This window comes from Nylanderia fulva, unplaced genomic scaffold (genome assembly GCF_048542155.1).
Source record: "Nylanderia fulva isolate GAGA-0341 unplaced genomic scaffold, ASM4854215v1 Scaffold109, whole genome shotgun sequence".
Classification (NCBI taxonomy): domain Eukaryota; kingdom Metazoa; phylum Arthropoda; class Insecta; order Hymenoptera; family Formicidae; genus Nylanderia; species Nylanderia fulva.
This window is the reverse complement of record NW_028189291.1, coordinates 20,037-33,607: the sequence shown is the minus strand read 5'-3', so window position 1 is coordinate 33,607 and position 13,571 is coordinate 20,037. Positions and strand designations below refer to the sequence as shown.

General features: G+C 30.0%; 1 protein-coding gene across 1 annotated transcript; it reads right to left on the bottom strand.

Moving 5' to 3' along the window:
* Positions 1 to 6,024: 6,024 nt before the first annotated feature.
* On the bottom strand, positions 6,025 to 8,171 carry LOC114946705 (uncharacterized). The gene is made up of 5 exons (XM_029323352.2): positions 8,076 to 8,171; positions 7,744 to 7,873; positions 7,346 to 7,652; positions 6,822 to 7,126; positions 6,025 to 6,703 (listed from the first exon to the last, which is right to left on the bottom strand). The coding sequence occupies exons 1-3, from the start codon at positions 8,109 to 8,111 to the stop codon at positions 7,357 to 7,359; spliced, it is 462 nt and encodes a 153-aa protein (XP_029179185.2). The 5' UTR covers positions 8,112 to 8,171; the 3' UTR covers positions 6,025 to 6,703; positions 6,822 to 7,126; positions 7,346 to 7,356.
* Positions 8,172 to 13,571: the final 5,400 nt, after the last annotated feature.

Here is a 13,571-nt window from a genome sequence, read left to right as displayed (position 1 = left end):
GTTACCGGACACCCTGTATATATTATATAAAAGTGTATAGCACGTCAGAAGCTTGTGAGCTTACAGCGATAAGTAAAAACAATTGCGTATCTATTTCATTGCGTTTATCTGTTTAAACGCGCGCTTTAATTTTTCCAACGTTTTTGCCTGTTTATATTTTAAAGGTCCTCTCTTCTAAAAATCTTGTTTTAAAGATCCTCTCCGCGAGCAAAATTCGAAAACATAAATTATTTAATATTTTTACTTTATTATTTGTAAATCCTCGGTAATTTCAAAATTTTTCTATTTGAAAATTATTAATTTTCTATTGCCAATTAATTTTATCACAGACTTTACTCTTACTTCCATTGCACTTTCGTTTGCGGTTTTCAGTATACGATTTTTTATCGTAGTTACTAAAAATTATTATTGTGAATTATACTTGTGCAGTGATTTGAAGAATTTACAATTTCGTTGAAATTGTTGATTCTTCAAAAAAATTACGAGATTCGCGGAAATTGCGTGCTTTCTTGGCATTTTCCGTTCGCGGCAGGCGGTTTATTTTTGATTGTTGCAAGTGTTTTTTTTTTTTTTTATTAAAATAGATAATAATAATGTGAAATAAATCACGATATTTGACAGATGTGCATATATATAGAAATTGTAATAATAATAATATTATATCATAAAATTGTAAATTGTTTCAATTTTTTATAGACTGCGATAAAAGATTTTACATTTGGATAAGAAACTGCGGTAAGTAAAAATATAAAATTCTTGAAAACGTACCAAAAATATTTGATAACGTAAAAAGGTGAACTTTGAAAAATAAGGAACTTAAAAATTGCACTAATAAATGGGCTATATGTGAGCCGTGCGCGGATGTAAGGTGTGTTATATCGAAATTTAATTAATAGAATTGAGAATTAATCCCAATTTTAAGTTTTACAAATGTCCAAGCTAATTTTTTGTACCTCGTGTACATTTTTGAAAGTTATATCGAAAAATTAAATTTCAATTGCGTCTTACATCTCACATTTCGCATACGGCTCACATATAGCCTATTTATCTTTTATACTTTATTTCAACCCTTATAGAAATTTATTACTAGTAACGCCAATTTATCACTTATTTCGAGTAATTAATCACTTTTATTTCGAATACTTAAATTACTGTATATTATAGTATTTTAAATACTCGAAATAAGTGATTAATTGGCGTAGTGATAAATTTCTACAAGAGAATAAGGAGCCTTTAAATTCTTAATGTAAAAAATTTCAAGTAATTTTCTTTAATAAAATTTAATTAAAAAATTTAATTAAAAAATTTTTGAACACTATGTTATATCACATTTAAAATCGTGATTATTTCAATAAAAAAACATTTTATGTGTAAAAAATATATTTTTTATATTTAATAAATTTTATATATATATATGCATATGTAAAATATTCTCTCTCTCTCTCTCTCTCTCTCTCTCTCTCTCTCACACACACACACACACACACACACACACAACGGGGGCCAAATCTCTCAAATTGGTCTCATGATCAATTAGCCTGGATTCGCACCAGGGGCAAAGTCTGTTGGTAATGTCAAACGAATTTAGCCTGGACTTGCACCAGGAGCAAAGTCTTTTGGTCGAGTCTACGAAATTTAGCACGGACTCGAACCAGGGGCAAAGTCTTTTGGTTCAAGTCTACGAAATTTAGCACGGACTCGAACCAGGGGCAAAGTGTGTCGGTAAGGGGCAAAGTCTATCGCACGAAGATGGCGGTCTCTTCTTTAGGCAGGCCTTTGGCGATCTGTCTATTAATCTGTGATACTATTATATTGCTAACAGCTATAAGAAGAAAAGAGAAAAAAGATACGCCGAAGAGAGACAAGTATAGCAGGACAGTTTGCCGTTCTGCGTATGCGTGACTTCTATAAAGGCGTATGAGCAATTTTTCTCATCCCCACTTTCGATTTTAGCACATGCGCACATCGCGCAATTGTCCTTTAGAGCGAGACACGAATATATTGTCTGCACCGTAATGTTGGCTATAGTTTCTCGACCTGTGTTAGCAATATAAGGTGCTTTCCAATTGTTTAACACATTTTAACACAAACATACACAGGAAGGCACAAAGTGTAGCGATGTGCACGACTCAATTGGAACAAAGTTAATATGCGACTTTTGAGTAGATAGTGAAGGATTCTTTATAACCATATCCATCTTGATATTTTATAATCCATGGCGATAGTGATGATCGAACTAATTATACGAGACTCGAGTTGGAAAATATAGGTATTTTAACATTTTATTATATTTAGCGTTTAATGTTGTATATAATTCATATATTTATAATTATAAATGCATAATATTATATTAATATATAAATATGAACAAAAATTTAATCATTAATAATATACATAACCTGCAAATATGCAAAAAAAAACAACTTTATTTTATTTATTAAATATAATAAAAAAATTATTTGTACAAAAACTCATTAATTCGAATTACTTACTTCAATGATACTTTTAATATTTTTATTGTTTATATTCATATTTCAGTATAAATATACTTATAATATACTTTCAGTTATTGATGTAAATATACTTCAGTTTTCTTTTGAATACAACTTTTGATAGATAAAAAAAAAAGAAAATTGCCAACATAACTGCCGTTAGTTTGCAACCGCACATTTAATTGTCCCTAGAAAATAGAAGATTACACAGCTGACTAGTAGCCCTCGAGCTGAGTACGGATGTGTAATATTGTGTCGGCAGTTACTGCAATTGGAACGTGATTTGTGTCGCAGTGTGCGTAAAAGTGTCTAGGGAAATTTCAATTGGAAAGCACTTATAGTAGTATTACATATATGTTCTCTGAGGGTGCCGTCACATGAGGCGTAACTTGTGTACGCGTAACTTGCGATAACTTACGCCGGCCAATCACATCGTCTCATTTCAGTATCAGCTTCTGTCTAGTTATTTTATGCTTTGTACGCTATTATCGTTACGTCGAATTCAATTTCTGGCGGAAGAAACGCTGATGCGTATTTGTAAAAAAAAAAACACAACTCCATTTGTGCGTTCTTCTGCCAAAGACTAAAGACAAAGAAGAAGTTAATTTTAATCTATCCATACCTATACATTAATAAAATGAACAAGAATAATCAAATAAAGGTAAGTTAACAAAAATCTAATTTATTATATAAGCTTTAATAGCGTTCGATTAAAAAGTCTACTGCTCACGACATGTGATACAAAATTTCAAGTTTAAATTGTATATTAGTAGGTCTTCGTACTTTTTGCATTTGAAATCTGTTTTTTCTTTCTCTAATATTTAACATATATTGATTTCTTGTTTTACATGCATAAATTTTTGAGAATTTTGAGCAAAATGAACATTATAATGCATTATTTTCTATATTGCATGTTTGAATCTTTTCAGCACAAATGCGGGTATTGTGGATGGCTTCCAATTTTCTACTAATTTTGTCGAGCATGAATGCTTCAAGCATTATGTGGAAGATAAGGATCGCATCGTTGTAGATGAAAATTTTGTCGTAACAATATGTTATAACAGTATGTTTACTACATTCTTTGCATATATTTTGTTGTATCATTTTATTGTATTATAGTAATTACATGTATTTATTTATTTAATCGCTGCTGCCTAAATCAGATTTCTCTGTAGGTGAGCACCACAAGCCAAAATTATTTCTGTGCAAATGTCTGGTGTAGAATTTAATAGGACACAAAAGAGACGTTGAGAAGAGAAGACAAAAATTAGACAAAAAGGACATCTGCATTAATCTTTTTTATGGGACCTAGGAGATTAAATTTAATATGATTATTAGAAATACAATAGATTATTACCTTAAAAATGCTGCAAAATACTAAGCTGCATCGATTATTTCTCGTCTTCTACATATTTCGTTTATCTTGACACTTTGCCAGCCATTTTAAATATGCGCGTTTTACGGAACCCAAAGCATCGGTTCCCCATGAAGCGTATTATTCGGGACGCGTAGGTTACGAAAACCAATCACAAGTCCTATTTAGCATTTCTATTAAAGCATACAACGGAAACTCTAATCTACGATTGGTTGTATTAGTTACACATTCCGCGCAATACGCCCTATGTGAATGCTATCCTTCAGAATAGCGTAACCATGGCGTATCTTTTATTAAATCACTAGATTACACTAGAATACGCAGGTTACGCCTCATGTGACGGCACCCTGACTTCTCTCTAGGTTTGTTCGCGTCGCATGCCCCAACTTGCTCCTTTTTACTTCAATGCGCTCGTATTGGTCCAATTCGAGGAGCGCACTAATACGAGCGCATTGGAGTAAAGGTGCCTTTACATAGGAGCGTCGAGCGTCGAGCGTCGAGCGTCGAAAGGTATGAGCATGCGTAGTGATGCCTAGTGATTTGATGCTGAAACGCAGGATCAATTGGAGCAGTCAGTTGATTATTACTGTCATTTAAATTGCGAAACATTAAAAAAATGTCGATTAATTATCGTTATCATCAATGGTTGTTAGAATGCAATAGCATTATCAATCATGAATATAACGAACAAAGAAAAGTTGAATTAATTGCAGCGATACCAGCAATAGTCAATATAATAAATGCAAACAATAAAAGGAAGAGGAAATTCTGGGTGTCAAAAATATTTGCCGAAAGGCAGAGACACGGATTGTATCATGCAACATTGCCCAATGTAAGGCTGGAAGATCTGCATTTTAGAAATTTTACAAGAATGACTATGATACAATTGGAAGATTTGTTGTTAATAGTAGGACATGATTTAAAGAAACTTTATGTTGTGCGTGAACCTATAAATGAAGAGCAACGTTTATTAGTTACTTTAAGGCATGTATACTTATAAACTTAAACTATATTATTGTAATAATGTGTAATACAAAAAATCTCTCTGACAATGTAAAATAGTAAAGTATATATTACATATTTCTTATACTCATTAATATTATAGATATCTCGCCTCAGGAGACAGTATGACATCTTTGTCATATCAATTTTTAATATCTGCAAGTAGTATTTCAAATATTATACGTGAAACATGTTCTGTCTTATGGGAGCGTTTATATCCTATTATACTTGCACAATGTGACACAAATGACTGGAAAAAAATTGCAAATGACTTTGATAATAAATGGCAGTTCCCTCATTGTATTGGTGCAATTGATGGAAAACACGTCATTATTCAAGTAATTCTTAAAATGACAAAAATATGTAAATGAATATATATGTAACTCAAACTGAAGCAATTTAATTTTACTTAATATTATTTCAGTGTCCTGACAACGCAGGATCAGAATATTATAATTATAAAGGCAGTCACAGCATTATTTTACTCGCAATAAGTGATGCAAATTACATCATACGCTGTGTGGACATTGATGCTCCTGGAAGACAGGGTGATGCAGGCGTTTTTAAAAATAGTGCTATGGGCTTATTATTAGAAAGAAAAGAATTAAATATTCCACCTCCTGAAGCACTATATGACAATGGTCCAATTTTGCCATATGTATTGGTAGGAGACGAGGCATTTCCTTTAACAGAATATATGATGCGACCATATCCAGGAAGAAATGGAATGACATTAGAGAAACGGATATACAATTATCGTTTATCTCGAGCTCGTCGAACAGTCGAAAATGTGTTCGGTATCTTAGCTAATCAATGGCGCCTGCTAAGACGACCAATTATAGCGAACATTTCAAATGCAATAAAAATGGTTCAAGCAATAATTTGTCTTCATAATTGGTTGAGAAAGCGTGATGTTGAGCGAGAAACGTATATAACACAAAATCTTGCAGATCGATCTGTAGTAGACGGAGACATTGAAGATGGCTCTTGGAGAAACAATGTTAACGATTATCAAGGATTTATGGATATAAGATGTACTCAAGCGAGAGCATATTCGTTACGCGCAGCTCACATTCGAGAAGAATTTTGCAGATATTTCAATGAAGAAGGAGAAGTAGGTTGGCAAAACATTCAAATATACAAATGAAGCAAATGTAAATGTATTATATAATGTATTATATCATTTGTACTTTTGAATCAGCCTAAAGGTAATATTGCGGTAACTGATGTTATTATGCTAAAGAGAAACACACAATGCTTCGTAAATATAATAAATATTAGAAATCAATGTTATACAAAAATAACACGTTATAAAACATTTGACAATAAATTATACATATAAAGTAACGTCTCAATATATTTTTAAATGAAGTTAAAAAGAACTGTTACTAACATCATCTTAATTTATCTTATAAAATTATCAGGTAGACAAAAAAATTATATTATAACAAAATAAAAGAGTAATGTAATTCAAACAAATAATTGTACCTTTCAATTATATTAATGAAGCAAGAATAAGAAAACAAAAATAACATAGGAACATAGCAATTATCAATATATATCATGACAAATTATTCACCCTCATTTTGTTCTTCCTTAGTAATATCTTGTAGAAATGTTAATAAAAGTGTATCCTGTGTTTTTTTATTCAGTTTAAGCAATTTTTGTTTTATATAAATAAACATACCATCCAATGCATCCATTTCAGGTGGCTTTGGAAGATTTATAACAGGCATTTCTTTATTACAAAATGCTTCAGCTATACGATTCATTGATGCACTTAAATCATTGTTAATTTTAGCTCGTTTAGTACTAGGTTTAACATAAAGCTCATCTGCAAAGAGATTGTTTGACTGTATCTATAATGCCTGTTCATTAATACGTAAACACTTTCTATAATACAATCGGTCAGTCAGCAAATAATAGATAAGATGTATAACTATTAAACCTACCTTCGTTACTTTCATGTTGTTCATTGCTGTCTAAGCTGTTCTCAAAAAGATTGTTGGACTCAATATTTTGAGTCGTAAGGTTAGAAATGGAGCTGTAAAATAAAGTTGTACACATGTGTAAAAAGTGATATACTTTCTGCTTGTAGAAACTGAACGTAAAAAGGACATTGCTTCAAAATGTTTCCATGGTTTTTGTGAATTTGATCTTGCTGACCCACTCGGTTTTTTTCCTTCAGCCACTGCTTTACTAAACGTGTCTTTAAGTGATTTCCACCTCTTTTTAGCATCTTCAGGACTGATACGACCTAAAATATTTATAAAAACATCCTTTAAAAATATTTAATAGCTACGATCGAGTTGGCGTACAACAAATGCTTTGAAACATTTGTTTTCTCTTTTAGCTTTAGAGATTCCAAGGAAAAAAGAGAAAGAGAAATGCTTTGAAGCAGTTGTAGTGCTGACTCAATCACAGCCAACATCAATATTTTTTTTTTTATAATTTAGGTTTATGTGAAAATTGGTACCATTAAGAGCATTAGAAATTTCTTTCCATAACTCTGCAAGTTTGTATCTGCCACGAACAGACAAAGGCAATGTATAACAAAGGAGGTCTTTTTCTGACTTCTTCGATTAACGCTTCTTCTAATATACTTTTGTCTGTTGTCAAGCACAGTATTGATTGTCGATCTTCTTCTACAATAAAGCAATCATCTGTGGATTTAACCACTCTTTCGTCTATTCCTTTGTTGTCAAATGATAAGCTCTTTGATTTATCTTGTAGTAATACAAGTTGTTCCTCATCACATTTTTTTTCAAAATATTGTCCTTGTTCTGCAATATCACAATAGTACTAGTTACAATTATAATACCTAAAAAAATGAGTGGATAATCATCGTATACTTGCATTAATTATAGTTCTTACCATTAGTAGGATAAAACATTTTAGTATCTCCATTAATTGTGATACTATACCAATCTTTCATGCATTGATGATTAAAAATCTTGTATTTATTAACTTTTGATATGCACACTCCACATGTTAAATCCGATTCCTATACAAAGAGTACATTGTTATAGATAATACTCATGTTATATTTATAAAAGAGTGCAAATTATTTTCTTCATGTTAGGTTAAGTTGTAATATACGGTGCCAATTGCGCAATTCTATAATATATCTACTGTTTAATAATATCTATTATATATTATATACATTAATATATTTTTCCATGTAGAATATAATATAACATATTAACCTTTATAGCGTCTATTAAACTTTTATCACTAGACATTGTAATAAGCGTCAAGATGCTGAAATCTGCCAGTTCTGAATCATGCGCAAGGGCGTTGCGCACGCGTTTTTGAAGCTTGACGCTCGACGCTCGACGCTCCTATGTAAAGGCACCTTAAGAAGGAGCATGTTGGGGAATGCGACGTGCACAAACCTTCTGAAGGTACCTTTTCATGTATCGCTCATCGCTCGTTTTCGGCGATATAATGACATCACGTAATCGTTAGAGACATGATTTTGTAGTTGGATTTTTCCAATTACAAGCGATATTAACAAGTGTGAAAGACAACTTTGAAATTTATGAATCAAATGGATAATGAAAGTGTAACATACTCAATCCACAAAAAATATTTAATTTAATGAAAAATTATTATTTGCTCGTGTATAATGTTTAAACAATCCACATATAAGTAAGCGGAAAAATTACGAAAGGATATCTCTTTTAACATTTGACTAATTAATAATTGTATTAACCACTCACAGTGCACACCGAAAGTAACAATAATTTCTCGCAAACAAACGATAAAATTTCACGGGATAATTTCTTAAGGGTCGACAGGCGACATGGTGGAGACGCCTATCGGCCGGCCGGGAATTACGGATTCGTTCATCCCATATATTAGCCAAAATACTTAATGAATCTTATTAAATTTACGATATTCTTAATCAGTAGGATTGTCCGCAGGGAGACAAAGATCGATTTTTTGGAAAAAAGATAAATATAAAATTCATAATATAACTTGGGAAGATGCGCAGCTAGCAGCGGGTAAGGTTGGGTTAGCCACGAGATCGTATTTAATATATTATAAATTTTTAAGAGCAATAATGCAAAATTTGATTCTTTGTCTCCCTGCTTTATTATATAAAGAATATATTAAAAAATATTTCACGAAGCTACGTAACTTCTTTTTATGTAATATTTGGGATGAACAAATCTCACTAGATCTATACTCATGGGGAAATTTTCGTGGTAACATACTGACAGCTTGACAAGGAGAGAGTATCATTCTATCTTTGTCTCTCTTGCATTTGATATGTGTAAAATCAGTATAAATACAAAAACCAATATATTATGCACACGAATGAGAAATATTTTACATCTGCTCATTATATATAAAAATATAAAAGTAATGCAAATTAAATTTCACATTTATTTATAATAGTATTGTAAAGTAGTAACACATATGGAAATCTTATAAGATAAATGCTGTACATCGATTAGCGTAATATTATGATTACAAGTCGCAATAAATGATTTTGCTAATATATTATTGTGAATAAAAATTTTATAAAAACAAATAAAAATAAAATAAATAAATTTTATTCATTCTTTGTTTTTTTCTATTATTTTTTCTATTATTTTTTCTATTATTTGAATAAAAGGCGTATCGTATGTAAAAGATAAATAATAATTTATATATATGTATATATTGAAATTAATATATATATATATATATATATATATATATATATATAAATTTCAAAACGTATAATTATATATTTATATAAATTATCTATCTATTTAATCTATTACACACGATACATCTTTTATTCAAATAATAGAAAAAATAATTAATAGAAGAAGAAAACAAAGAATGAAGAAAATTTATTAATTTCATTCTTTTTGTTTTTATATTTTTTTAATTTTTATTCAAAATAATATATTAGCAAAATCATTTATTGACTTGTGATCATATTATGCTAATCGATGTACAGAATTCATCTTATATGATTTTCATGTATTAACTACCTCATAATACTAGTATAAATTAATGTAAAATTTAATTTCCATTACTTTTATATTTTTATATGGGATGAGCAAATGTAAAATATTTCTTATCCGTGTGCGTAATTTATATTAAAATATAATTATTATATAAATAATTAAATAAAAATATATATAATAAATAATTTATTATATTTATAAAAAAATTTATGTAATAAATTGTCTGTATAATATTTTACTTATTTATAAAATGTATTTTATAAATAAATAAAAAAATAAATGAATTAGATAAATATGATAAATTAGTGAATGTGGTAGGAAATGTCATATTTATTTTTTAGTCAATATATAAATTAAATGTTTATTAAATTTAATATTAATTTAAATTATATATTGATTAAAAAATAAATGAATTAGATAAATATGATAAATTAGTGAATAAGGTAGGGAAATAATTCTTTTTCTATAAATTAATTATAAAATTTGAATATAAATAAATTTTTATAAAAAAATTTTTAAAAATTTAAATAATTTTTAATGATTAATTAATATTTAAAATAATTATTTTAATAAAAATTATAATAGATAATTTTATTTATATTATTAATAAATTTAGGTGCCAGCAATTGCGGTTAAACTGATGATAAGAATAAATAATTTTAATAATTTAAAGAATATAAAAAGGAGATTTAAATATTTTTTTTAAATTTTATTTATAGTGAAATGTAATAATTTTAATATAAAAAAACTGTTAATCTCGGCTCGAATTATTGTGTTACAATAAAAATAAAATATCGACGGCAATCGGAGCCTGTGCGGATGACATGCACAAAATTAATAAATTAAAATGAGATCTCAAATCAAACTCATTTATTAAATTCTAAACGTTTCGACCCACTTCGGGTCTTCTTCAGTAGCTGCAAAATACAAAGAAACAAAAATAGAAGATAATCGGTACAATCAGAAAATTATAAAACTCGTATACATACAATCCGCAAATAAATTAAATATCATTCTCCTCCCTATTCAAACCGTCCGGCCGTCGGAGTGTCTCCCTAACGGTGACCATCGTCAGGAAGGAAGCAGAGCCGTGACTCCCTTACCAACACTAATCAACATGGTATAAATTAAACGTAGAACAATTCATAAGAATTAAAAATTAAAAACCGGGAAGAACACTCACCCCGACAGCAAAAACAGAGAGAAGACGATGCTACACGTGACACATCACTCTAACGACTGTGCGGTATTCTACCTCGACACAGTCGATACATATATACGCAAAAAACAAATATAAAAATAAAATATGAAAATAAAAATAAAAATAAAAACAACTAAACTAATCGGCACTCATGTCAAAAGTCTAACAAAAAAAACCCGGCTATGTAAAATCACAAAGCTAGATTTTGGTAAATTTTTCTATTAACAGATCAAGATTCTCATTTAATTTATCAGTGTCGCTATGTAAATTTAAACTATTCCTCTGACGTTTTATGTGGATCATTTCGGATATCAAACGTTTACCTAAAAAAGGCTCCTCGTCTAAGACTTTTACATCCTCCCAATTAAATTCATGGTTCAATAATCTATGTTCCGATATGACTGATAATTGTGACGCGTTTCTTTTTATGTTGTTGCGATGTTCTTTCATCCTAGTTTTCAACAATCTACCCGTCTGCCCTACGTACGACGCATCACAATCCATACAATCAATTTTATAAACTACATTATTATGGAGTTCCCTTGGTAACTTATCCTTGTGTACTTTAATGAATTTACGGAGACTGTTAATTGCTGTATATGATGGAATGACATCCAAATCACGTGTAATGTCCTCGATTCTCTTCGATACATTATTAATATACGGAATATTAAAGTACGAAACTTTTTTCTGCGTTGGAATCTTGTCATTGCATATATTTGCTCTATTGTTATGCAACTTATTATTATAGCGGAAGAACAACTTTTTTAACCGCGCTTGCAAAGTATGAAATATCAAATTGAGAGGATAATTATTAGACAAAAGAACTCCAATCATAGACTCAAAGTTACCTTTATGGAATTTCGGATGAGATAGCCAAAAAACTCTATCTATGAGGCTGATAATGGTGCCTTTTTTATGACAGAGAGGATGCTGCGATTCAAAATTTAAATATCTACCTGAATACGTCGGCTTATGAAACAAATCAAACTCAATGTTCCCATTATTTATAATAATGGTGACATCTAAAAAATTCAATCGGTTGTCAACCCCCTCCTCCATGGTGAACTGCAATCTAGGATGGAAAGAATTGAAAGTGTTTAAAACTATTTTAAGCATGGAGGGTGGGACCGCCAACGCGATATCGTCAACATATCTAAAATAAAATGGAAATGACAATGGAATCGCAGCAATCGCTCTACTCTCCAAATCTTGCAACGTGATATCCGCAATGATCGGTGAGAGGGGGAAACCCATAGGTGTGCCAAAAGTCTGTTGATAACATACATTATTAAACATAAAATAAGTCGAGTTCATAATAAAACGAATTGCCAATAAAAATTCATCTCGTGGAATAATACACTCTTTTTCAATAAACCCCCATCTGTTAATTAAACTATCAATAGCCATATCCAATGGTACGTTGGTGAACAATGATGCAACATCTAGTGAATCTAGCTTCACATCACTATCCACACATAAACCATTTAATTTGTTCACTAATTGAAAACTATCAGAAATAGCCGAATCAGGTTTCGGAATTGCCTTATATATTATCTTATGTAAAAATTTTGCCAAGTAATAAAGAGGTGTATTCCTAGATGACACGATGACACGTAAAGGTAGAATACCGCACAGTCGTTAGAGTGATGTGTCACGTGTAGCATCGTCTTCTCTCTGTTTTTGCTGTCGGGGTGAGTGTTCTTCCCGGTTTTTAACTTTTAATTCTTGTGAATTGTTCTACGTTTAATTTATACCATGTTGATTAGTGTTGGTAAGGGAGTCACGGCTCTGCTTCCTTCCTGACGATGGTCACCGTTAGGGAAACACTCCGACGGCCGGACGGTTTGAATAGGGAGGAGAATGATATTTAATTTATTTGCGGATTGTATGTATACGAGTTTTATAATTTTCTGATTGTACCGATTATCTTCTATTTTTGTTTCTTTGTATTTTGCAGCTACTGAAGAAGACCCGAAGTGGGTCGAAACGTTTAGAATTTAATAAATGAGTTTGATTTGAGATCTCATTTTAATTTATTAATTTTGTGCATGTCATCCGCACAGGCTCCGATTGCCGTCGATATTTTATTTTTATTGTAATAATTTTAGTTAATAAAAAAAATTTATTTTGGAAAATTTATTTCTAATTAAGTTTAAAAAGAAATTAGGATTAGATACCTTATTATTTAAATAAAAATAAAATTAATTAAATATTAAATGTAAAGCATTAAAAATAAAAAATTTGGCGGTAATTTATTATATTAGAAAAACTTGTTGATTAATTTGATAATCCACAAATGGTTCTTTAAAAAAAATTTTTTTTGTTTTTTGGTTTTTTTTTTTTTTTTTCTCAAAAAGTTTTTGTTTTGTTTTTATTTTTTTTTTTTTGTTTTTTTTTTTTTTTTGGTTTTGTTTTTTTTTTTTTCTTTTTCCCCTTTTCCCCTTCCCGCCGTTCTTTTAAAAATTTTGATTTGTAAGAAAGTCTAACAAAGTAAAAAAATTTGGGAAAAAGTTTTTTTTAGTTTTTTAAAA

Bases quoted from the DNA above. Each gene is read 5' to 3' on its own strand.
- LOC114946705 (XM_029323352.2), bottom strand. From the start codon at position 8,111: ATGTCTAGTGATAAAAGTTTAATAGACGCTATAAAG. The intron at 7,874-8,075 runs GTTAATATGTTA...CTCTTTGTATAG, and splicing joins GTTTAATAGACGCTATAAAG to GAATCGGATTTAACATGTGG. The intron at 7,653-7,743 runs GTAAGAACTATA...GTGATATTGCAG, and splicing joins AATGTTTTATCCTACTAATG to AACAAGGACAATATTTTGAA.